The 26190-nt window shown below is 38.1% G+C and overlaps 1 protein-coding gene across 3 annotated transcripts in view; it reads left to right on the top strand.

Moving 5' to 3' along the window:
- The window catches only part of PRIM2 (DNA primase subunit 2), a 257546-nt gene extending 234783 nt beyond the window's left edge, over nucleotides 1–22763 (top strand). For all 3 annotated transcript variants that reach the window (XM_046639613.1, XM_046639612.1, XM_046639614.1), the window contains exons 13-14: nucleotides 14243–14311; nucleotides 22147–22763. In XM_046639613.1, coding sequence (XP_046495569.1) covers nucleotides 14243–14311; nucleotides 22147–22371 — 294 coding nt within the window. In that variant the 3' untranslated portion in view covers nucleotides 22372–22763. The remainder of the gene's footprint in view (nucleotides 1–14242; nucleotides 14312–22146) is intronic.
- Nucleotides 22764–26190: the final 3427 nt, after the last annotated feature.

Below are 26190 nucleotides of genomic sequence, written 5' to 3'. Positions count from 1 at the left end.
TGGCTTTGGGTTTAGTTTGCTCTTCTTTTTCTAGTTACTTATGGTATAAAGTTAGTTTATTGTTTTAAGATCTTTCTTTTTTATTGTAATGTTTACAGCTAGAAATTTCTCTGTGAGCAATGTATTTTGCTGTATTCTATAAAGTTTGGTATGTTGTATTTTTGTTTTCATTTGTCTAAAAATATTTTCCAATTTCTCTTGTGATTTTTTCCCTTGACCTATTGGTTGTTTACAAATGTGTTTAATTTTTACATATTTTTTAATTTTCCAGTTTTCCCTTTTGTTATTGATTTCTTATTTCATCGCATTGTTGTCAGAGAAGATATTTTATATAATTTCAGTATTCTAAAGTTTGTTAAGACTTCCTTTGTTGCCTAACATATGGTCTATCCTGGAGAATTTTCCATGTGCACTTGAGAAGAATCTATATTCTGCTGTTTTGGGAGGGCTGTTCTGTTTATGTCTGTTATGTCTAGTTGGTTTATAGTGTTGTGCAAATTAGAATTCCTTGTAGATTGTCTGTCTAGTCATTCTACCCATTATTGAAACTGGGGTATTGAAGTTTCCAACTATTATTGTGAACTGTCTATTTCTACCTTCAGTTCTTTCAATTTTTGCTTCATATATTTTGGGTCTCTGTTTTTTGCTGTATATGTTTACAGTTGTTACATCTTCTTGGTGGATTGATACTTTCATCAGTATATAATGTCCTTTTGGTCTCTTATAACAATTTTTGACTTAAAGTCTACTTTGCCTGATGTTGATATAGCTACCCGGCTCTCTTTTGGGTACTATTTTCATGAATATCATTTTCCATCCTTTCACTTCCAACCTATTCGTGTCTTTGGATCTAAAGTGAGTCTCTTGTAGAGAGCATATAGTTTGATCATGTATTTTTATCCATTTTTCCAGTCTTTGAGATTGGAGATTTTAATCTGTTTACAGTTAAATTACTAGTAAGAAAGAATTCACTTTTGTTGTTTTGCTCTTTGTTTTCTATGTCTTATATCTTTCTGGTCCCTCAATTCTTCCGTTACTGTCATCTTTGCATTTGAGTTTTTTGTAGTATACTGTTTCGATTCTCTTCTCATTTCCTTTTCTATATGTATATTTTTAGTTATTTTCTTAATGGTTACCCTGGGGATTGCAATTAACCTGTTAAACTTATGACAGTACCAACTTAATCTCTGAAGTATACAAAAACTCTGCTTCCATATAGCTCTGTCCCTCTCCCTTTATGTTGTTCTTGTCACAAATTACATCTTTATACATTATATGTCCGTTACCATCAATTTATAATTATTTATGCATTTGTCCTTTAAGTCATATTAGAGGAAAAAGAGGAGTTACATATGAAAAATACAATAATACTGGTTTTTATAGACCTATGCATTTACCTTTATCACTGTTCTCTATTTTCGTATGGCTTTGAGTTACCATCTAGTGACCCTTCATTTCTGCCTGGAGGACTCCCTCTAGCATTTCTTGTAGGGCAGGTATACTAACAACAAATTCCCTCAGCTTTTGTTTATCTGGGAATGTCTTAATTTCGCCTTCATTTTTCTTTTTTTTTTAATTTTTGAAGGATAGTTTTCTCAGACATAGGAATCCTGGTTGACAGTTTTATTCTTTCAGCAGAATATGTTATCTCACTACGTTCTGACCTCTGTGGTTTCTGCTGAGAAATCAGCTGTTAATCTTGTTGAGTATCTTTTGTATGTGACAAGTGGTTTTCTTGATGCTTTCAAGATTCTCTCTTTGTCTTTTGCTTTTGATGATTTGTTTATAATGTGTTTCAGTGTACATCTCTTTGTGTTTATCCTTTTTGGAGTTTGTTGAGCTACTTGCATGTGTGTCTCGTATTAAATTTGGGAGGTTTTCAGCCATCATTTTTTCAAGTATTCTTTCTACCTTTTTCTGTCTCTATCCCTTCTGGATGTCCCATTATGCAACATTTGGTACACTTGATAGTGTCCCACATGTCTCTTTGGCCCTGTTCATTTTTCTTCATTCTTTATTCTTTCTACTCTTTAGACTGAATAGTCTCAGTTGACCTATCTTCAAGTTCACTGTTTCTTTCTTCTGCCTGCTGATATCAGCTGTTTTTCATTTTTCATTTTAGTTATTATAATTTTTTGCTGCAGAATTTCTGTCTGGTTCTTTTTATAGTCTCATTCCTTTTATTGTTGTTTTCTACTTAAGACATCATTCTCCCGGTTTTCTTTAGCTTTTTGTCTGTAGTTTCTTTGAGCTCTTTGAGTATATTTAAAACAGTTGATTTAAAGTCCTTGTGTAGTAAGTTCAATGTCTGCTTCCGCGGAGACAGTTTTTATTAATTACTTCTGTGGATAGGCCTTACTTTCTTGTTTTTTCCCCATGCTTTATAATATTTTCTAGAAAACTGGACATTTTGAATGTTACAAATTGCTAACTCTGGAAGTCTGATTCTTTTTGTATGCCTGGTCTGTGCTGTCCAGTGTAGTATCCACTAGCTACACGTGCTGACTGTTTAGCACTTGAAATGCAGCTCGTCCAAATTGAGATGTGCTGAAAGCAGTGGTGTGTTGGTAAACCAGCTCCCTGGGGAAAAAAATAAAGCCCTGACTTATGTCTTTTGCTGATTTTTGTCATGTAAATACTCCTACTGTGGTCCATGTCCAACTACCGGTGTGATGTTATGAACCCTGACTTGGGAAGAGATGTGCACAATTAACTCTCACAGCTAGTTTGAGTCACTGCCAGCACACCACTTGCTATAAGTTTAAAATATATACCAGGTTTCAGATACTTAGTATGAAAGAAAGAGCACTGTAAAATATCTCAGTAATGAGATTTTTATATTGGTTACATTTTGAAATGACAATAAGCAATATTCATTTAAATAAGATGCTTTAAAATTAATTTCATTTGTTTCTTTTTACCTTTTTAATTGTGGCTATAGAAAATTTAAAATTACAGATGTCACTCATTATATTTCTATTGAAAAGCACTGCTCTAAATCGTTACATGTGACTACTGAGCACTTGAGATTATTGAGTATTAGAGTGATTACGTTCTATTTCCACATCGTATTTTAATGTTTGCTTCTAGCCTACAATTATGTGTGACCATTACAACCAATTCTTCCTTTTACATGTTGAGCCATAAATGAGTGTAAATAAGGCTACTCATTTTTCAGGTTTTTTGATTGAAACGATGCATTATTTACAACTGTATTTCTGCACTAATATTTTTGAAACTGTCTATTTCTCACTTTTTAAAAATTTTTACAGAGGAAGGAAATGTGCTTTAGAATTTTGACTCAGCATAATCATTAATGATTATTTTAAAAGCAAATCTAATTGGTGTTTCTGAGAAACTTAATAGTGATATTAAAACCATGAAATAGGAAAAATGATGTATGCCCTTTATACTTTTTGAGAGGCTGGTTAACAGTTCTTTCTTTTTTTTTGCTGAGGAGGATTCACCCTGAGCTAACATCCATTGCTAATCCTCCTCTTTTTTTTTGGCTTGAGGAAGATCAGCCCTGAGCTAACATCTGTGCCAGTCCTCCTCCATTGTTTTATATGTGGGACACTGCTACAGCATGGCCAGTGAGTGGAGTAGGTCTGCACCAGGATTAGAACCCGCAAACCCAGGCCGCCGAAGCGGAGTGCACGGAACTTTAACCACTCAGCCCCGGGGCTGGGCCCAACTTTTCATTTGTACAGTCCAAAAAGTCTCAAGAAGTTAGTGACCGTATTAAATCTAAAACTGATAAGTGCCTTTTAATGAAAAAATCTTTCAAAATGGACAGTTTAAAAGACTTAAAAGTAACACTATGTCAAGAAGATTTTATGGCAAAGATAAATCTCGATGTCTCCTTACTCAATGTTCATATAAATCTGAACTCCCGAGAACTCCTATGATTTTCTTAGCTAAGGAGTACTTACCAGTAGATGATGGTATTCAGTCTGTCCGTTACTTTATGAACAGTAGCTGCTTTTGAGAGAAGCTTTTCTGTTTCATCTCCAGTAGCATCTCTTCTGATTTATGAGAACAGCACTTTGATTGCTGCACTTAGCTCTGCTTTTCTTCGTGTTGTAGTTGAAAATGTGTACATTGTTCTTGGTAACTCTTAGAACTGCATTAAGGAAAAGATGGGGAGCTGAGCATTAGAATTGGTGTCGGGAGGATGTGGTTGTATTTTTCACTTTATCACAAAAATCACGGAACATCTAACTTGACTTTGTGTATATCCTTCCTTTTTTAATAGGCTGAAGATAAATGACCATTTGAAGATTATTTAATATTGTTCAAGGTGATTCAAAGAAAAATCACTTTGAAAGTCAAATAACATATGCCATTGTTAGCTAAACCTGTTAAAGTCTCCTTTCACTAAAATTGCATTAAAATGGCAACTTAGTCTTCCTTAAAAGAAAATTTAGTACTCTGTTTACAATTATATATCTTTCTATGATTACTTTATTATGCATTTCATTAAGTGAGAAATTACTGATATCTGTAGAGGAATTTCATTCAGTAACACACAATACTGTCACTTATGGTGACAATAAAATCCAGCCTGTCTACCTACAGGTATAAAACTGTTCTCCTGGCTCAGTCCTATTTTATGATCAGTTTTATAGAGCATTCTCCCAGAGCTCCCCTCACCTTTTTTTTTGAGAAACAAACTTAAAGTATCCTGAAAATTAAATAACTGACCTTATTTCATAAAGCAAGTGTTTCAGATTCCTAGTCCGCTTAGCTCTAAGCCATTTCAAACTTCTTGGTAGCATTTACCATCAATTTACAATGTAGCTCTTGTTAGATAAAGTTTCTATTTCTAAATTTATATCTTAATACTCTAGTCCTTGGAAAAACTCTTCAGAGACTTTAAGTTTTGGTTCTGTTTCCAATGGCCTTATCCGATACCATCCATCTCTTTTTATAAGTAAGAGCTTTGAAAATTACTATTAAATTAGAATAAAGATTTTTAATCATTTCCATAAAGATACTAGAGCATAGTGATTCTGAACTTGCTTGCTTTTATATCAGGCAAAAAAAAATAGAATAGTTGAAGCACAGTTATAATTAGTAAGTAAACCGTGGAGTTGAGGTTTGGTAGTACTTTTCTCTGTATCTCTGAACAAACCCTACACATATGTTCTCACCTGTCCTCCCTTCCTCCTCCTCTTTCCTCTCCTCTTCTTTCTCGTCTCTCCTTCCCCCAACTCCAGGTTCACTTAGTTGTTGATGTTCCCTAAAAGTTCAATCCTTTAATCCAGATGTTGGTATTATTCTGCACTGAGGAATGCACTATTTTGGGTGGCAGTTTAAATTGCTTCTCAAGAATTCTTTTTTGATACCTATTTTTAATGATTCAAAACCTTTATTCAAATGTAGTAAGTTAAAAGACAATGAAAAATTTTCACTATTAGAGTTTCTGTATTGTGGAAAAATCATAATAAAGGAATGATGTAATATAATTTTCAAATTGGGTGTTACACACCTTCCAAAGGTCTAAAAAATTGCTACAAGCCTTCTTTTTCAAATGTCTTTGTATATATACATGAAGAGCAGAAATGGAAAGCTGATAAGTAAAATAACTAGGACAGTATCTGCTACGTAGTCGGCATACAAGATAGATGTTGTTATTGTCATTATTCACCTGCTTCCTATCCCTCTCCCTGCAAAAACAAGCAAGCAAGAAACAACTTGCATCGTGTAGCACGGCTGGTCTGCCGTGGTGGGGATTTGTGTGCAGTATGTCGACTGGGGAGTGCTCTCGGATCAGTACCTATCGGGGAGTGAAGGAGGCAAGATTGGGCGGGAGGAGTTGGTCTTAGGCTGATCCCACAGGGAGCTTAGAAGCTGGCATGACCCTGCAGAGTTGTCCCTAATTGGAGCAAGGGGTCTCTGGCTTTATTGCCCTGCATCAGTCAGTCGTTGCATTAGGCTGCTCCCAGGAAGGGAGCATCACCGTGAGCAAGGTGGCTTTCTCAGCTGAGGGGACTTCTGCTGCAGGCTGTCAGTCATCAGCACTCTCTGACCTTGGAGAAATGTGTTCCCTTGTCCTGAGGAGGGGGAATGCAGACAGCATTCCAGAGTCCACTCTACACTGCCTCCTGGGAGAGCGAATGGGACACTAGATGCTCAAGCCGGAAATCTGGAAAACTCTCAAGACCCCGTCCTGTCTCTGCATGTTCTTGAGTCTGTCCCTTTTTCTTTCTTCTCCCTATCTTCCATACGTCAGGGTGTCGTAAGTCATTTAATTCCTAACTCCACAATCTCTCTTCCCTCCAAAAGTCTTTCACACTGATGCCAACATAATCTTTCCAAAATATTGGTAATTTCTGCCCTTCCCCAACACCTTGCTGTCAGGTGTCTGTGCCTGCCCTGCATGTTATTCCCTGCGGCTGGATTGCCCTCACCCCTTCCTTTTCTTGATAATTCTTGTTCGTTTGTTACAATTTGGCTCAGCTGGGGGCCTTCCCGGAAGCTCTTGTTGAGCCCTTTTCCTCCTCTGCCTGCTCTTGTCACATCATTTGTCTTCCTGAATTAGATCACTCATCACTGTTTTGTATCGTTTGTTCTCTTTTCTGTCCTCCCCTCTAAACTGCGATTGTGGCCTCATCTTCCCTAGGGGTCGAAATGGTATCTTTCATATCTATAAACCCAGTTCCTAACTGGAGTGCCTAGAGTTCGTTATAGGACCTTAGTGAATGTGGACTGAATAAATGAATGCATGGGGTGAGAGAATGACTGACCGACTCAATCAGTTCGCTCAGAAAGTGCAGCTGAGAGGCGCTGCCAGAGGCTGCCGTGTGTTTGTGTGTAAAACTGTAAAGCAATGGCAGGTTATACTTTTGGATTCAAGTTAGTGTGATAGAGTATTTTCATTCTCTTCTTCAAAGTGTCCTAAGATAGGACTAGAGAAACCTCTCAAGCCCTTTCAAAGCCTTGTGGAAAAACTAAATTAAATTAGTAATTATTTTTTTTGTGTGGTGCTACACCCCCCAAAAAGAAGAAGGAATGAACGAGCAAAAGAAAGAAAGAAACAGAAAGCAACTGTGTAATTGTAAAGTTCCTGGTAGAAGTGGTTAAAGACTGGTTTAAACAGAAGTAAGCTGCTTTGGTGAGGAGAGACATTTATTTTATTACTCTATAAACAGTCACTGAACACTTGACATGTCGCCAGGTTTTCAGTGTGTTCAAATCTGGAAATAGACGATTAAGAAACTGTTTTAGAGCTTTTAATGTAGTGGAGTCAAAAGGCATAATTAACTATAATAAAGTCTGATAAGTGCTTTAATAAGAATATATTCTAAGCGCTAGTTGTAGAATCCGAGGGGGGAGACGTGCTGAGGAGGACGAGGAGTGACATCAGGGAATGTTCACGTGGGAAGTGGTGTTTGGATTGCTTTTGAAAGCTGAGTAGAAGTTTCCCCAGTGGCGGGAGGTGAGCCTTAGCAGGCAAAGGCTTACTCATCCAGCGTCTATAAATGATAATCAGGTGATGACCGTGTTCCAGGTACTGTTCCAGACACTGGGAATGTAGTGATGCACAAAACTAACACGATCCCTGCCTTCATGGGGCTGAGACTCCAGCGGGAGACAGGTAGTAAGCACAGGAGGCATGTGAGAGAAGACTAGACAGGATAAAGGCAGTAGGTGAGACCTGGGGCGGCAAGCCCGTGTAGATAAGGTTGTCAGGCTGTGCTTTCAGGAGCCCTAGTCCTGGGAGATCTATGAAAACAGGTTCTGGTGAAGAATTTGTTGAAAAACGCCACCCTGATAAGTTCTGCCCTAAAGAAACTTAGATACTTCTGGATTAAACCAAATCAAACAGTACATTAGATGAGAAAACCCTCCGAGTCATCACTAGGATTTTGTGAGCTAAAATTCCAAAGGACACACTGTGGGAGGAGCTGGACCAGAGTGTAAGGACCCCAGTGGCCTGGCCGGGCAGGAGGGGGCAGAGAGGGGGACTGTGGCCTGATGAGGACAGCCTTTGGTCCACGATGAAGAGTTGGCGCCCCACCCACGGCTGGGAGCTGGCAGTGCCAGGGTTAGAATTGGATTTTAGAAAAGTTATCCTGGTGGCAGTTTGGCAGCTCTCTTGAGTGAGGAAAGGATAAATCAAAAAGCTTTGCAATAAAAAAGAGAGTGATGAGGGCCTGAACAATGGAGAGGAAAAGGTGTGTTTTAAAGATATTTGGAGGTGGAATCAATTCAGTCAGATAACTATGTTCATAGACAATGAAGAATGAGTCAGAAAAAGTCTTGGCATGTAATGTTTTAAACGAATAAAAGCATATCTTCAAGAGAGGGAAATTTGCCCCTGATCTGCCAATAAATGAAGGTCACAGCAGAGTTGTAAGGCGGCGATGGCCACGACTAAGCTATGCTGAGCGCATGAGAAACAGGAGCAAAGTAATATGTTCAGAAGTGTTCCAGACTCTGCATCTCTACTACATTCTCTCTCACCTCTAAGTAATGGAAGGTAAGAAATGAATTAGAAAAATATCTGCATGTCTGCTTTTGAAAGGTTGAGCTTTTTAGGAAGAAACAAGCTTCTTGTCGCTTTTAAATAAGACAGAATATGACCTTGAATTAGGGACAGATTTACTGCATGTCTGATTGGTGAGGGCAGCGTACCTAGCAGTACAGAACTCGACTCCCGAAGCCAAGGATGGGCAGGTGGCTCCATTCTGCTGCCAGGTAATCATCTGGACTTCACTGGCAGGCACTGAAGCAAAAGGCAGTGAGGAAGTTGCAGATGGCAGGGAATATTAGAGAGCATTAGGAAGAGAGAACAAAGTGTGGCTCAGAGTTATAAAATGTTATCTATGTTTCTATTTTATATATATGTATAAGTATATATATGTATATATAAGTGCGTGTGGATGTGTAAATAGAAATATAGCATTTCCCACCAGTATTTCCTATCACCTGTCTTTGTCAGCTGGCTATGTTCTATCAACAATCAAATGAGAAGCACATGGCCTTACTTGCTCTGTGTTCCTCCACTGGAAGAATGTCTTGGTTAGCCACTTGATTAGAATTCAAAACCAAAACAGTAATTTGCCCTGAGGATGAAAGAGTAAATGAAATGTAATAAATGCTTTTACCAAACTTAGCAAATACAAATATGATGAACGTGTTCTTATAAGGGTAACAAACTGCATTGTTTGGGGAAAAAAAACATCTAATATTCTTCTTGGTGGACTTTAGTCAGCTGATAAAGAATAGTTAATATAGACAGAGAGAAGTTAAAGAATGTGACAAAGCATAGTAGTTTGGTATCACTATTCCTCTTAATTTTTGTAGCCTTTTGATTACTGACAAACTGGATTAGAACAATAAATAGATTGTTACACTTTACATTTTGTACCTTAGTCTGGAAATACTGGCATTAAAAACCAAAAGTGAGATTGCTATTTGAGCAATATTCTTAGATCTTCACAGAAATTTTTTATTTGAATAGTAAGCTTGTGTCTTCCAATAAGGCTTTATTTGATATGATTGCTCAAATTGTTTGATTATATATTTTTCTAAAGCAGAATTAGGTAACTTCAGCCTAGGCATCAGAATTGGAACTTGATTTTTTTCCTCCTTAGAGAACTGTTCTTTTGGTGTTAATGCTGTACGTATACGAGAGGAAATCATGCTGTGCTCTGGCTCTTCCAGAATGGAACAGGAAGATTGGAGAGTTTGTGTCATTGCTCGGTGCAGCACCCTTTGTGAGCTGTGGGTTACACTTCGATGTTTACACGCCATGTAAATAGCAAGCTGTGGACTCCATCTCATTTACCCTGTTTCTCTGGCTTTCCATATTTTTCTTCCACCTGGTTCTTCCATCTTCCTGTTGTTTCCTTTTGTCTCCACATTTCTTCCTCTCCGTGACTTTCCACCTCTGTTTAGTATGTGTTTTCCTCACAGTTCTATTTCTGACCCTCCCTCTGTCCACTCCCTGCCTGCTCAACACCAGCCATGGGGAGCTGTCCCTTTAAGAAGGGCAAAGGCCAGTGTATGAGGAGAGAGGTCTGGCCCTTCGGAAGCTGTGCTGGCGAAACCAACACGAAACCAGCACTGTCAGAAGGGACTGTTGCCTGACCGCATCTTCATTCTGGCTCCTCTACAGAATCTTTGTTTTCTTTTAAAGATTTTAATGTCATATTCAACGTATGACTCTAACAAAAAATATATATATAAATAAGCACATTATGAATTAACTCCCTATATGCCACCCCCTCAAAATAATCATATTAAAAAGAAAACAAGGTTAGGTAGGTAAGTTCAAAATTAACGCATTGTGAAATATTCCCACATCCAGTATTTCTTCATTCTTGAGAAAACATCAAAGAACACTTTCACTTTCAAAGGAAAGCACACCACTCTTGGTTCCACTCTGATAGCCTTCTCAGGGTCACCGTGTTCTGGCTGTAAGTCAAGCACACTGTCCACAGCCCTGAGACATGGCCTCTTCTGTGCTTAAAAAAAAAAAAAGTTCCTTGAATTACGACGACACAAAAAATTTAAATTCTAAATGAGACCAACTATACCTAACACGCTGAGTTTCAGGAAGTGAGGATGGCTCAGGAATTGTACTCATCGTGCGTTCCCGCCATCACTGCAGAACCGCGCCTGTCCTGCCTCGCTGGTGAGCAGGGGCCTCTCAGCATCTCTGCATCAGCACGGAAGTGGTTCCCTTCCAGGGGTACAGAAAACACACCGGAGAGAATTTAGCTTTTATCCCAAATTCTGTTCCACAGAGTCTGCCTCAGGCATCTGTCCTTCTTGGATTTGGCTGTTTCTTTTCCATGTGCCTATTTTTGCTTCTGTTTCACAAACTGAATTTTAGGGTCTTGCTCATACCTCAATTCTCCTTTCCCCTCCTTTAGTTTTTAGCTTTGTATTTCCTGCCTTAGAGTCCTCTAACCCCTCAGCAAATTGCACCAGCACCATCCTCAAAATAGACATACCTGTAGAATATCTTTATGGTGTTTGCCAGTGATGTTTTCATCAGAAAATTTAAGAAAATAAGATGCAGGAAAGGTCCGTCAAGTCGTACTCCATATACACATGGTAGCATATCAGAATCACTTGTGAAAATTTTGAGGTCCATAGAGGGGGTGTGCATCTAAGATGCTGCTGGCTCTGAGAGACTTCAGGGGTCATACTCGTGTTGCTGCATGAAAAGCATCTGTTAATCATATTTTGGCCTTTTACATTTATTTTACATGCTAGGTTGTTACTTATATATTGGCATTTTATTGAGTTGTAAATCTAGTTAGTTTTATTTGGGAAATCAGTCAGGGTGGGGAGGGGTTGAGTGATAGGTAATGCATTACTCCAGAACATTGGGGAACAGGTTCCTGTCGAGCATTTTCATGTAGAGCAGCTGATTTCAAAATAGCTCATGGCCGTTAAGTGGGAAATTCTTCTCTCTCCAGATCTGACCACTTCTCACCACGACTGTTAGCCCCTGGTCCGAGCCTCCGTTGTCAAGCCCTGCACTCCTGTCATGAGCCCCAGGGTCTGCCCCCGCCCCCTCGAGTCTCTTCCCCACATAGCAGGCAGAACGGTCCTGTTAAAAATGTTAAGTCGGTTCCTGTCATGCCTGTGCTTAGAACATTGCAGTAACTCCCCACTTAACTCGGAGAAGAAGCCAAACTTCATTCGTTGGTCCACAAGACCCTTCTCTTTCTCTTTTCCTTTATCTCCTTAATGTAGATCATAATGTGAAATTAAAGTGTATATTTTTATAAGTTGTTGGGTTTTTTGAGTAATGTTTCACTTTTTCTATCTCAAATTAAAAACATATTTTTTATATTCCTCTTAAGGAAAACAAGATCATGAAGTTGCATACAATTTTTAAAATTCTTAATTCTTTTTGCAGTAAATGGCCCTCCCTAGACAGACAAGAGGATAAATTTCGTCATATCTGAAATGAAGATTATAATACCTCCCAGTAATACCTAATCGCCTCAAAGCAGTCTTTCTCTTAGATTTCTCCTATTAGCTCATTTCTTGTCCCCCATAGCTCCATTACTTGGTGTTCTTTCTCCTTCCCTAGCTTCTCTCCTCAGGCCTAAATTTGTCTTTCTTTGAATGCTTTTTCAGCCAGTGAAAAACACTCTACAGTCATTTTTTTCCCATTATACCTTTACATATGTGCAGAGACTTTCGTCCACTCAAATACGCTGTGACATGATCGGTAAAGTTGTTTAAAGATAGATGGTTAAATGATTTATTTACGGATGTGCAAGAAAATTTCAAATAAAAGCTCTTCCTGGAAAGATAAAGCAAAAAGTAAGAGGAAAAGTAAATGATTTTGTTAAGGAAGTGCCTTCTCTGGGAGTGGAGCAGGGCATGGGGTGGGGTGGAGGGATTAGTATGTGATTAATCTAAATTTAATTTTTTTGATGGAACCTAAAATTTCAGATAGGTAAATCTACTTTTCTCCCAATCTGCAGCTTATGTCAATTTTCCTTAATAACTTTTACATATATGTATATCACCCAACTAGATATTTTTATTAGTATCTTTCTTATAAATATTTCTTCATAGCGTGTTTCCCAAATATGTATATTAGATAGTTTGTGTATAATGCTACATATTTACTTTGCAAGGAAGCTATTTAAATATATTACTTCTATTTTATGTAGAGATAAAGAGAGAATAAGAAATGTATCTACATTTGGATTCTTTCTTTAACATAAAAGGAACTTATTATATACCACATAGTTGAGCTTTTTGTTTATTTCTGTGGATTCATTTTCTCTTCAGGTGATTTATGACATCATTTAAACAACTTTATGTTTGAAGTCTTTGCTTCTCCAAAATTGTAATTCACAGATATTCATAAATTGGTACCATTGATGTTTGCCAATAATCAATTGCAGGTTTATTTCAACACAGTTTGAATTCTCTGTGTAAAAACATTGGCAAATATGAACTCAGGATATTAGAACTATTTGGAAAACTTTGTGACTTTATTCATTTTTAAAAATTTCTAGTCATTCCTTTTAAATTGATTTTTCATTTTTTGTCTAATAATTCAAGAAAAGTAAATAGGTCACATAGGCAGAAGGGCAGGATCCTGGGTGCTATGATTGGTTAGCGTTTACCCAGGTCTTTCACATAGGATTTAATAAAAGGTGACCTGAAATTCAGAAATGTAATCTATAAGCCACTCAGAGAAAAACAATTGGTTTAAGCACAATCTTGTCACTATTATATGATGCCCGTTCTGCAACTGTAATTTTTTTGTGTATCTGTCAAAAGATGTAAGCTATATTCAATAATGAGGATAGCAAGAATCCGAGAGTTCGTGCACATTTCTTTTTGTCATAGGAAGGTCAGCCTTTTGCAAAGTGATAGAAATTAACATTTCTCCAGAATTGTATTTCCCTCTCGTTTGAGGCTATCTTTTAATTCCAGCATTTTACTGTATTTGATAAACAGGCCAAGTATACATTTTATTTATTTGGTGGGGAGGTGATGAAACTTTACAAATTTCAACTGGCATTGCACTTTGCTGATAAGAAGGGGAGTTTGCACCACTGTGAAGAGATTACATGAAGTAGAATTGGAAAGCAAATTGTATTTACAAAAGATAGGATGATGTTCCTAATAGGTGTTCAGAATAGACTATTCGCTCTCATATTCTGCTGAGCTTTACTAGAAATAACTTCATTTCAAAAAAGGACAAATCTGATTGAAGGTAAAAGCATTCCCTCTCCACAGATACTCATCCAAATGGTTTACATTTAAATTTTCCTGAGGTGCACGCAGCTGTATTTTATGCTGTATCTGTATAAACTGGTAATGTGGAAAATAAAAATCTAAATAGTATACCTGATTGTTCATGCACCAACTATTTAGATTACTAGATTTATATCTACAGTTTTGAAAGAGATGTTGCAATATGACGTTCTGACAATAACTGTCAAAATCATAATGCTAGGATCTAATTTCAACTTGTTGTCTAGGTAAAGTTATTGAAATTCACAGTTCGCAGGTCAGAAAGATCAGTTACTATCTCTTGTCATCTTTGGTTTAATGCTGACCCAAACAGCTACTGTATAATGTCAGAATTATCACAGTGTTCAGGCTGCAGAAGTACAACATGCTACATGATTTCATACATTTCCTGTCTGGAATGAAGATTATGAAAAGGCCAACAACCATGAGCTACTGTGGTTTAGGAAAAACAATTCTTAATTTTTCTTTCTCTTTTTCCCATTCATTTTAGATTTTGGATTTAGTAAAGGGGACACATTACCAGGTAGCCTGTCAGAAGTACTTCGAGATGACACATAATGTAAGTACATTTTTAATCTTTATAGCCTTGGTCTTTGTCTTTTGTTACTCCATGTTTCATTCAGGGTTTTTAGCTGCAGCATGAGAAACTACTCTAGCCATTTTCAACAGAAAGGGGTTTATTATACGGTACTAGCTAGCTTATAAAATTTATAGAAGGGCTAGAGAATCAAGCCTGGATGCTACAGAACCAGGAATATTGTAACTGGGAGAAGCTGCATCCTGAGAAAACCCGTCTTCGCTACAGCTGCCACCCACCACTCCACATCTAGGGGTGAGACTGAGGCTCGGTAAACTTTTTCTACAAAGGGCCAGGTTGTAGAAATTTTAGGCTTTATGGTCCGTATGCTGTCTGTCACAGCTGCTCAGCTTTGCTGTTGTAGGGCAAAAGCAGCCATCCACAGTACGTAAGGGCAGAGGCCTGGCTGCGTTCTGGTAGAACTGCATTTATAAAAGCAGTTAGTGGGCTGGATTTGACTCAAGGCCTCAGTTAGCCAACCCCTGGAGTAGATCTAGAACTTTCGTCACTGCTGCCCAGAAGAACCAAAGGCTTTTGCCATCTTCCTTGCAGAAAATCTGATTCTTCAACTTACGGCTGCCACCTCATGTTACCCGAATCTGCTTCCCAAGTCTCGTGTTTACCTGCATGGCAGAACCTAGGTTACACGGTGGACCCTCAACTGAAAGGAGTCAGGGAAATGTGTTTGGTTTTTATCTTGCCAGCCTCCTTAGTACGAGAAGGCCTACTAGAAGCTTCTGAAAGATGTAGAACAAAGGTCACAAACTCAGAGGCCTACAGAGGTCAGGCAAATAACCCAAAAAAGTGAAGCCAGCTGAGATTAACACAAGAGAGTCTGGTAGGAACTGTGGTACACTGAAGAATTCGTGTCCTATTAGAGGCATTCACATTGGTAAGTTTTAAGACCCTGTGCAGGCCGACAGAACCCATCTGTAGGTCAAATTCAGCCCACCAATCCCCAGTTTGCAACCAGTGATCCTGATGATGGCTTCCTAACCTAGGACAGATGTCCGAGAATGCACTGGGCGGTCCATGCACCTCTTGAAACATTTGTTTGTGTGTACGTGTGTACATTTTTCTTTTTTGGAGTCTTTGGTATTTATCAGGTTTCAAAGGGATCCATATCCGTCCCAAGAAAGATATTGCATTTATTGAATTCATCATCAGCTACAATGCTATGCTAAGTTTTATAATCATTTTCATGTTTTCTATTTAGTTTGCATGAAATAATTTTTCTATTGTGGTTCTATAGTTGCAGAATTTCTTGGTAAAATATTTCATAGGGAAAATATATCCTATAATATTACCAATAATGATGAAAATAATAATATCAGCCAACATCTATAGAACCCTTAGTGCACGCCAGGCACAGCACTAAGTACTTCGGGCACATTAGCTCTTTTCATTCACACCGCAGTACTATTGCTAGGTACTGTTTTAGCCCCGTTTCTGAATAAAGCTTAGAGCAGCTGAACAACCTGTGTAAAGTCATACTGCTCTTAAGGGATGGAACTCAGATTTGAACCAGGCTGTTGAGTAACTCATCTAAAGCTTATAAGCCTAACCATGACTCTGCTGTTCTGTAGTATCTGGTACTGGATTTGCAATAATGGCTGTTGGGGTCTTGAGCATTTTTCTGTCCAGATCCATGATCCAACTTTCATAGTTTACATTAAAAAAAAAAACACATAGTGGTTCTACATGACCGTGACTGGCCCGAGGCACCGCAGCTGGTTAATGGGGCATGTCGAGCTAGAACCTTGCTCGATGGCGGGCCTAGTCCTCTTTCTCTCACCCCTAAGTGCTGAAAATACGGTTCTTATTTAAAAAGAAAGAATTTGTTTTTACAAAATTTAAAGAACTAAGCATCAATAAAATAATAAACAACAACAAATTCTCATTAATTTTATCAGAATAGGAATCTCTCCAGAAAAGCCACGTTTGATATTTTCAGCACCAATTTTGCATGACTCTTTCCCTTGAAGACTGTAGTCCCTAATTTGCTTGCTCAGCTTGAGAGTTTTCATTCCATGCATGTTCTTAATTAGAAAGGCCCACAAATAATGAAGGGGCCTCAGAACTTCCACAAGTTGAGGTCTTTTATTCAGCCTCTTCCCTTTTTTTGTGTTATAAAAATTAGATTTAAACATTGCATCTGTGACATAATCGCTAAAAAGTAAGAAATATATTTTTTTAGTTCTCAAATCTGTGTTTGTAGTATCTGGCCTATTGATTATTCCTGTAAGAGTATTACTACTATTGCCAGTTTTTAAAACTTGCCTTAGATTAATGAAGATATTGAAAAAACATGTCTAAATCCTCCCATATATAGAAATTGTCTAACTTAAACCACACGTAAATCAATGAAATAAAAAGCCTGTTCGTATTCACTAGATGTCTCATTATAGATTTTTAGATGTGAATATCTTTTCGTTAGTTTTTCTAATTTGATTTAAAAATAGAATCTATTTTTATTGTCAGGCTTCTGCCATCCTGCCTGCTGTCCCCCTCACCCCCTAGAAAAAATCCAGTTTGTTTTCCCAAGGCCTGTGATCAAACTCACTTTAATGAAGTTTTGAAACTGAACCGGTTCACGGAGAGTATTTGCAGCAGCACAGTGATCATTCCATATGGCTGTTTTGGTAATACCGGCTGCCTCGTTATATGCTGTCATTGCAAAACCTCTTGATTAAAAACCTGAATATCCCATAGGTAACACAATATTGCTTCTATTCTTTCAAAATCTACCTTTACTAGGCAGAAATATGAGACCTGTGTTTGTGTGAAGGTCATTGTCTGCAAAATGTGTTGATTCCAAGCAAATGTTTGCGAGATACTCACTTACTATATGTCAGAGCTGGCCTGCTTAAAACCCGTTTTCCTCAGTATTTTTAGGGAGCAGTGTTTTATACCACAGTGTATTTTTTTCTTTTCGGCATACTCCATATGTGTAAATGAAAACACTAGGCCTTGTGTAGGTTAGCCTCTGAATTTTAATTGAAAATAGTTTCTTTAGAAATAGTCCTCTTTAGGCGCTGAGTCATTCAGGAAACTTTTCCAAAGAGCTGAGCATAATTTTTTCTCCACTGTATAAATCTTTACAGAAATCTTGTTAAAATCAATCACACATTTTCCTGCAGTCTTGAACAGGATATACGAAATACAGTTAAGCTATTTTGTAATAACTCAGGGTCATTATCTGGGCTAGAAGCCACATCATCTCTCACTTGGATCAGTGCAGTAGCTGCCATCTCATTTCCCAGCGTCTACAACACATGCACCATTCCAATCTTTGTCCTCCACACAGCTGCTAAAGTGATCTTTAAAACAGAAGACTCTGATCATTTCACTAACCTGCTTAAAAAACCTTAAAAGGCTTTCCCATTGCCATCTTTCTTAAGATGAAATCCAAAATTTATAATGTAGCCTATGAAGACCTCCATCCCACCCCCTTCATCTAGACTCCAACTATATGATCTTGTTTCAGATCCTTTACAGCACTTATGACTTCCAAACTAATGTGGCAGAATGAAAATGCATCACAGAATTTCCCTCTCACAATATTAACAAAATGTACAAAACATAAAAAAACCATTAGCCACAAAGAAAAACATCCCCAATAGTAACCAAATAAGAAAAAAGGCAAGGAAAAACCAGATTTGCAGCCGGCAAAATCGTAAAAATTTCCACTTAATAGTTCCAAATCTAGAATGAATAAAACTGAATGTTCCTGTCTTTTTTTAATGAGAAGTAAAGGAGACAGCTACTGACTCTTAAACAGAAGTAGTGAAATGGGAGATTTAGATGTGGATAATTCTCTTTCTCTCTTTTTTCTAATTTGATTTTAAAGTAAAATCTATTTTCATTCTGTTTGGTTTATTCTCCTTCCTTTCACCCGAAGAAACTCTTAAGTTTATTTTCCTGAGCAAGATGAAAGGAAACTGAATGGTGACCAATTACACTTCCTTCAGCTAAAACTAAAAGTGAAGGAAAGAAGGCACTCAAAAGACAACCCATCCTAGAAGAAAATACACTCTAGTAAACAGAAGGAAACTCTTCATAATTTCATCATGCTGTCAAGCAACTTAATAGACCACACGTTCAGTAAAATAAGCTTAACAAAATGAGTTAGGAAAGGACAATCACAGACGTAAGAGGGAAAGTTGAGAAACATAACATCATCCAGAACCATGGTACAGGCCCTCATTTCACAACCCGTGCCACTGTCTTAGTTGGTTAATGAAAATGTTAATTAAAATGGGGAATCATTAAAAATAAGTACATTCCGTAAACATATTTTCAGGTTAAAACATTTAAATGTTTATTTGCTAATCTTTTGATCTAAGGGCAAGGTCTTTCATTTGAGTATAGTTTTGGGATTGGAATTCTATTTCATCTTTTTCTTCTTAAACCGTATCTGTAATACACCATTGCCAGTTTGGGTTTCTTTAAGGTGGAAAAGGAACTCATGATACATACAAAGCAATATGTTTTTTTCCCTATCCTTTTGAGAATTCAACTTTTTTTTTAAGTGATTTGCCTTGCTTGAGTCTTTCCCAAAGCATTTAATTTAGATTTCATGGAACCAACCAACTCTTTATTTTTATATTCATATTTCTTTGGTTTTCCCCATAGCAACCTTATGACATAGCCACTATTATTGTCTCCATTTCATCGATGAGGAAACTGAGGCTTATAAAGATTAGCAGATTTGAGTTGGTCCACGTTGAAGTCTAATAATTCAGTTTAATCCAGAGAGTCATCTGTGATGATAGATATATTGAAATTTTAACAACTTGAAACAAGGTAGAGAAAATCCTCAGTATGTAATTATAGCACAAGGTGCTAGATTCTTTTTGCATGAAATCATACCACTATTTTTTTCATAATCTTTATAGCCAAGTTTCACGCTAGAAATAATATTGATAATGATATGATTGCAAGTTTGACTTTGCATAAAACCTCTTAAAACAGATTTCAGAACAACTAAGTGATCTAGCCAAAAAGCCTGAATTCTCCTTCAGACAAAACCAGTTAGTAGTTCTGTATAACTTTCCATAAACCATGTAATCTGTTTAGGCCTAGTTTCCTAGTCTGTACAAGGAGGAGGTTCAACTTAAAGGATCCCCAAGGATTTTCTAATCTCTAATGTTCTCTCTTTATAAAACAGGAAGCCTCTGATTGAGGTGTGCTAAGCAATAAACTTACTTTTCATGAAACTCTTTGTAAAATGCAAACTTTATGTTTTATCTCCCAGTTTTTAATGAATTGAATGAAAACTCAAATAAAATAAAGAAGTTCTCAAATGACTCCATTATTAATAAAAATTGTAGATATGTTGTAAAACATTTTGAAATTAAGCAGCAAAGTAGCAAATAAAAGTTTGTTCTTAGTGATCAGGGTAATAACTCTTAAAATAAATCAGTCTCTACACTATCGATGTGCTCTACACTAAAGTCACTATAAAATCATCAGCCCAAGATGTACTAAGAGCTGACTAAAGAAAATCAGGACTCCTGGGGTACTCAAGTAAGTATTACCAGAAAAGACTTTGTTTCTGCCTATTGGTCCACTTGTTAGGAGGATTCGTTCTCGACCATGACGAGAACTCCTTTAACCCTCTACTAATCAATTTTAATCTACCCTCAGACTATACACAGCTCTAATCACGTCACCTCCCTTCTTCAGGATTTCTAGTGACTCCCTGCTGCCTGCAGAATTCCGTCTGGACTACTTACCCTGGTTTTCAAGGCTCTCTGAGGTCTGGCCCCAGCCTGTCTTTCCAACCTCATTTTCTGTTATTCCCTTCTCTATGCCTTTCACACCAGGCCATCTGAACTCTTTGCTTTCCCTGGACATTCCCTCTTTACTGTGCTCATGGGGTCCTGCTGCTTGGATTGCCCTTGACCTCATTATCCCAGCTTTTGACTCTCCCCTTCTTTCCAGATTCAACTCATACAGCACTTCCCTAGCAAAGCCTTCCTTGGTCTCCCCAGCCAGCATTTCCCTCTAATAGCGAATATAATAGGGCTTTATCTGTGGCCCTTATCACTTCTTCATTCTTGACAGAGCTTTTTAAGTGTGTGACCTTCTAGACTGAAAATTTCTTTAGAGTTTGTCAATCAAATGCGTTCTTGAATGCTGAAAAACTATTAGTTCATAACATGGCCTCGTCATAGTAAGTCTTCAAGTAATATGTGAAATGTCTGATTGGTATACACTGGTTAGTTCTGGGCTCAACTGACCAAATAATTTTAGATACCTACTGTGTGCAAGTCACTTCAGTACAAAGAGTGAGACATAAAAATGTTGATAAATATAAGACAGGTGAACAAAAGAAGTGTAATCACTTCTCGGCTTATAAAAAATATAGAGTGAAAATACCCCCTAACGAAAAAAAAGAGCAGACTAAGTAAGTCAAGCAAAATGATATTCTTTGTGTTGTCAACCCCAACTGCAGAAGACAAGGAGGCCAGGTTGACTGTTACATGTGATCAACTCAGTGTGACCCACTGGTTGAATGTGAAAAAGTGACTCATGCAGGAGGTTCCCATTCAGGAGACACTTCCTTGTAAGTGTTGTCTTGCTGTCATGTCACACCCCAATAGAGAACACCACGAGCTGGTAAAGGTTGACATGTTTTAAGGAATGAATACAACATAAAGTTATTGACTTTGACACAAGGATGTGGCAACAGAGCACACTGGTTGTGAACATGGACTCTGCTAATTCATATCCCATCTCCAGCCCTGCCAGGATATGATCTTGTGCAAGTTACTTAAGCTCTCTCTTTTTCAGATACCTCATCTGGAAAAGTGGAAAAATATTGATAGTCTACCCTCAGGGAGCTCTTATGGGTGTTAACTGAGTATATACATGTGTGTGAATGAGTGTGTGTGTGGTTATGCCAGTTAGAATAATGTCTGGCACATAGTAGGTATTAAGTAGCACATAGTAGGTATTAAGTAAGTGCTTGCTACTATTAAGAAATATATTTTTGTTCACCATTAGTACATTTTAGAATCAAAATTTACAAAAAGTAGTGCTTGCTGAATCTTCAAATACAAAAAGTATTGAGACCTTCATAAAAGCTTATTGAGTATTAAAGGCACGGAGTAATGGGTAATCTGAAATGCTACTCACAATTTAAGTTGAGTACTAGTATTTAAGAAAAGAGAACGTGGTCATGTTTGCATTAAGCCACAATGAAAATTACAAAAAGAAAAAGATTTTCTATAAAAAGTAAGACCAGGGAAAGCCCAAGATTTGAGTGAAGAAATTACATTAAATTAGGTTGCTTTTTCAGAGTTCGTATTATACTAAATGGGAGTGCATATGCCAGACTTATAAATAAGCTCTAAAATATCAGTGGTATCAGAGACCAGTTTCAAAGTTGTATCTGTGTTTATATCCATTCTCTGTGATTCTAGAATGTTTAAATATCCCCCCTCCTTTTTTTTTAACAAGTATTTATTGACTGACAATATGCCAGGCATTTTGCTTGGAGCTGCCTTTGAGCCATCTGAGATGCTGAGCAAGAGTTGGATATGGAACTAGGGTTGGATAGGGGACGGGAGCTAAGTGCGGAGGTTTGGGCTGGAAATACAAATGCAGGAGCCATTCGTGTTCAAGTAATAGTTGAAGCTCCCGCTGAATGAAATCGTGTAAGTAGTGGATTCAGTGTTACGAACGGGAACTGCTGGGATCCGTGTTTCAGATATTAAATAAGTTTTGAATGAGGTCTGGATGGCTCGTGAAGCCCTGTGTTTATGCTTTTGCTGTGTATTAATTCGATACGCATTTGCCTCCCTGCACAGGTGGATGATTGCGGCTTTTCTCTGAATCATCCTAATCAGTTCTTTGTCGAGAGCCAGCGGGTTCTAAATGGTGGTAAAGACATCAAGAAGGAGTCCATCCCACCAGAAACTCCTCAGCCCAAACAAAGTGCCCAGAAAACCAAGAATGCCTCGTCTGCCCTGGCCTCTCTAAATTCCTCTCTGGAAATGGATATGGAGGGACTAGAGGATTATTTCAGTGAATGACGCTTGAGCAGTTAGCAACCCTTCTTCTTCAGGAGCTTTCATTTCCTATTTTTAAGATGCTGCCTTTTTCTTATTTAACCTTTTTGTCCACTGCCCCCTCCACCCCACCCCAGGCCACCCACATGTACACACACTTCATAGGAAAACAGGCTTCAGGTAAAAACAAAGACCTCCATTGCATTTTGCTTTAACAAAAGGGAAGAGGAAGAATTTCTCTTCAAATCCAACACTCGAATGCTGTGACGTAGTCCTGTTTTAGGAGCTAAAACAGCTTTCCAGACTGATTACTGTCCCTTAGATACAACAGGACGGAAAATGACTTTAACCCTTATCACTAATTTTGACCTAATCCTTTTCTGGACCATTTTTTTGCTAATAAATATCAAAATGTATATGTGTGTGTGTGTAATTGCAATAGTCATATTAGGTCATAACAGGTTGGACATTACCTAAGTTTTTAAAGTGAAATTTTGGAATATCTAACACACTGCCAATCACCAATGAAGATTTTAAACTCTTTTTTCTTTTTCTTTTCTCTGTTGAGTTGGCCATTTGTGGTTATTCCACATCAGCAAGGAGAACTTTTGCCCCTCTGAGTGGCAGCAAACTCCAGTGAAATGAATCATGACTTGGGAATGAAGAGAAACAGAATTTGTATAGTAGTTATAGTATTAGCAAATAGAAGTGTTTTGTTGTATAAAATGATGGTGCTCCTTATCTGCTGTCATTTTCCATTCACTCTGGGGGTAGGTTCATGCAGAATAGACAATTACTGAAGCAAGAAGATTGTACAGAAAGTGAGTATTTCTTCATTCCACCCTCCAACTCCCACACCTTATGGTTTCTGTGATTGCTGTGAATTGCCAAATAAGTTTGATAAATTCATTAACTTTGGTAATGAATATTCAGATATTTACAGTAAGCCCCTCCTTCCAGTGCCAGCAGTGGAATTGAGTGGACATTGCGGATGATTTCAGACGTAGTAGGCTAATGCCTGCTCTCTCTGCCTGCCTTCAGCAAGCGGGTAATGCCCTTCATGCACGTCGCAGCCATGTCCTTGTGGAGGCCCTTATCCAGCTAACTGATCCCTCCCTGTGGTCTACTCGCCCAGAGGATTTGGGGCTGTTAGAAGAGAGACCCAGGTTGAAATGTAACCCTTCCTCACCTATTACCTTGGATTATAGAAAAATATTACTCTATTTCTGTCCCGTCTTCCTAGTGAAGAGGGTCCCTTTTCCTTGATCTTCTAGAATCAGATACTCACTAAATTGAAAAGAGGACATGATATTCAGAAAACTGACTGTGAGAAGAGCACATTTTAAATGCTGTGAAAAAGTGCAGCAATATGAAAAGGCTTTAAACAGGATCAGATCAGCAGAACCTAGAAATGTCAGCTGATCAGGTTTTTATTTTAGGCCGCTGAGCAAAGATTTCTTGGAATATTTAGCAACATATAATTAAATGAGATACTATCTGAGCCTTTACTTGTCTTTGTGAATTATTATTACCTAGTTCAGAAAATAGTATTATTCCACTACAAATTACCCCTATAAATCTCTCCCTTCTGAAACCATCTGCTCGTGCTTTTATCATGGATTCTTCCCAACAGGAATCTGATGACTGTTGACCACTTTGTCCATGAACTGCAAAACCACCAGGCTTTTTTTTTTTTTTAATGTTAAGAACAAGTGCTACATGGGGCTGTTTTAATGACAGAATTAAGTTAGCTTTAGAAAGCCCAGCATAGAAATGTAGGTCTCCGTCGTATTAAAAGAAGGGAAATACCTCGAGGGTATTATGTTAAGCGAAATAAGCCAGTCAGAGAAAGACGAACTCTATATGACTCCACTCATAGGTGGAAGTTAGTATATTGATAAGGAGATCTGATCGGTGGTTACCAGGGAAAAGGGGGGGTGGGGGGAGGGCACAAAGGGGGAAGTGGTGTACCCACAACATGACTAACAAAAATGTACAACTGAAATCTCACAAGATTGTAATCTATCATAACATTAATAAAAAAAAAAAGAAGGGAAATATTAGACGCAGTCTCGGTGCTGTAGTTCAATGAGAAATCTTACGACAGGATATTTCATATCTGGCAACATTTTGCAAGGCTATCTTTTTCTTCTGCCTCACGTTCTCCTTTTATGGAGCCTGCGCTCCCAGCTGAAAGGACGGAGCCATTAACAGCACACGAGCTGTGTCTTAGGTGACTATTTATTTTATACTGGCAGCCCCGAGAATTTCTCATCCTACTTGAATGTTTTATGTGTCTAGTCAAACTCCAAAATAACACTAGTTTAAATATTAGTTGTATTACAAGTTCAATTTCCTTGTAATAAGGTCCGATCTCCTGTCATGTATTATACAGAAGAATATATAAATATTTTGTGAAGTCTTTAGATTAGAGGATAGGGTTAGAGGTTCGTATAAGAAGATAGAAATTAATGCCTTGCTGGTGCTTTTGGAATGGGGAAAAGCAATTTATGCTTCACGCTTCACAGGTCTTGACAATTTTGATTTGTTTTCTTTGAAAGCAGATCTGTTTGAATCGGATGATGTAGGAAGAACCCAAAAGAAAAAATCAAAAGCCAGCAGCCTCTTTTCAAAACAGTAGCCAATGAAAAAGAATATGAGTCTTCCAGGTTCTTTTAACTTCTAGCCTTTTATTACCTCTACAAGGAGGAGAGGCTGTATGAGTATCAGAGACGAGAAAAGAAACAGCAGAAGAAAGAGACAAAGTTGGAAATTTGTTGCTGGTTGAAGCACTGACATTGTTAGTGGCGGTTCTATCATATTTCTTTTATGTTGTTTCTCCGTGATGTTTCTCACTCTGCCCATACAGTACAAAACTCTTAATTGCAGTGCGCATAAAAGAACACTAGGAAGATTTTAAATAAACTTTTTAGGACTGCTTCTATTATAGAGTCATAAAAGTGAATAGTTATAGATTTTGAAAGAGAGGGAGCAAAATAAAGCAATGGGAAGGATCTTTAATTCATAGAGAGTTTTAATAAGCTGCGGGAGTTCTTCCTTTCTCTAAAAGCATTCAGAGTGTCTTGCTTGTTACACTGCTGTCTTACTGATACTCGGGGTCTTTGCAAGCAAACTTCTGTAATTCTTTGCAAAGAAGAAAAGAAAACTTCTGGGATTTAAGCTTGAAAGGTGAAATGAGACAACTCTAACGTTCTGGTTTGGTTAGAGTCTACTGTTTGCAAATTTAATCAAGGCCTTCCACAGGCATGAGCTCGACATTAAATTTAAGTGCCCATTAAAGGGAGGGTTTGACAGCAGTTCTGAACATGAAGCTCAGTCTGAGGACCTCTTTACAGCTGGAAGGGGAAAAAAGTTGAGAAGCCTCAAACCACCGTGGTAATTAGATCCGTTTGTTAACTTCCTCGCTAATGTTGGCAAAGGGAGGGAGAGAGAGGACTGAGGGAGACGCAGGAGGGGCTGGGACAGGAACCCGCTGTCGGGGGCTCCCTAGAGAAACTGGCGAGCATGTCCTGGGCTGCAGAGAAAAATGGCAAATAGCCCCTCTGACAAATGAGTGAGACGGGCAATTATCTCAAGAACTTCATTTGGTTTGTCTCCTTTTCAGCGCACACAGAGAACCACGGTGTGTGAAAGGTGCATTTTGAACAGGCGTGGGGGTTTGGTTCAGGCCATTTGGAAGATGCCGAGCATTATTTCGGAGGGGGTCTCCCCAGTACATTGTTGGCCCGAAGAGTCAGTGTTGCCCACAAGGGTGTCTGACTTCAATTCAGGTAATCACTTCCTTAGCACAGCATCTGGCTTCTTTGTGATATTGAGTTCCTT

The sequence above is a fragment of the Equus quagga genome, chromosome 15 (genome assembly GCF_021613505.1).
Source record: "Equus quagga isolate Etosha38 chromosome 15, UCLA_HA_Equagga_1.0, whole genome shotgun sequence".
NCBI lineage: Eukaryota > Metazoa > Chordata > Mammalia > Perissodactyla > Equidae > Equus > Equus quagga.
The sequence above is the reverse complement of the archived record's forward strand: the minus strand, read 5'-3'. Positions and strand labels throughout refer to the sequence as shown.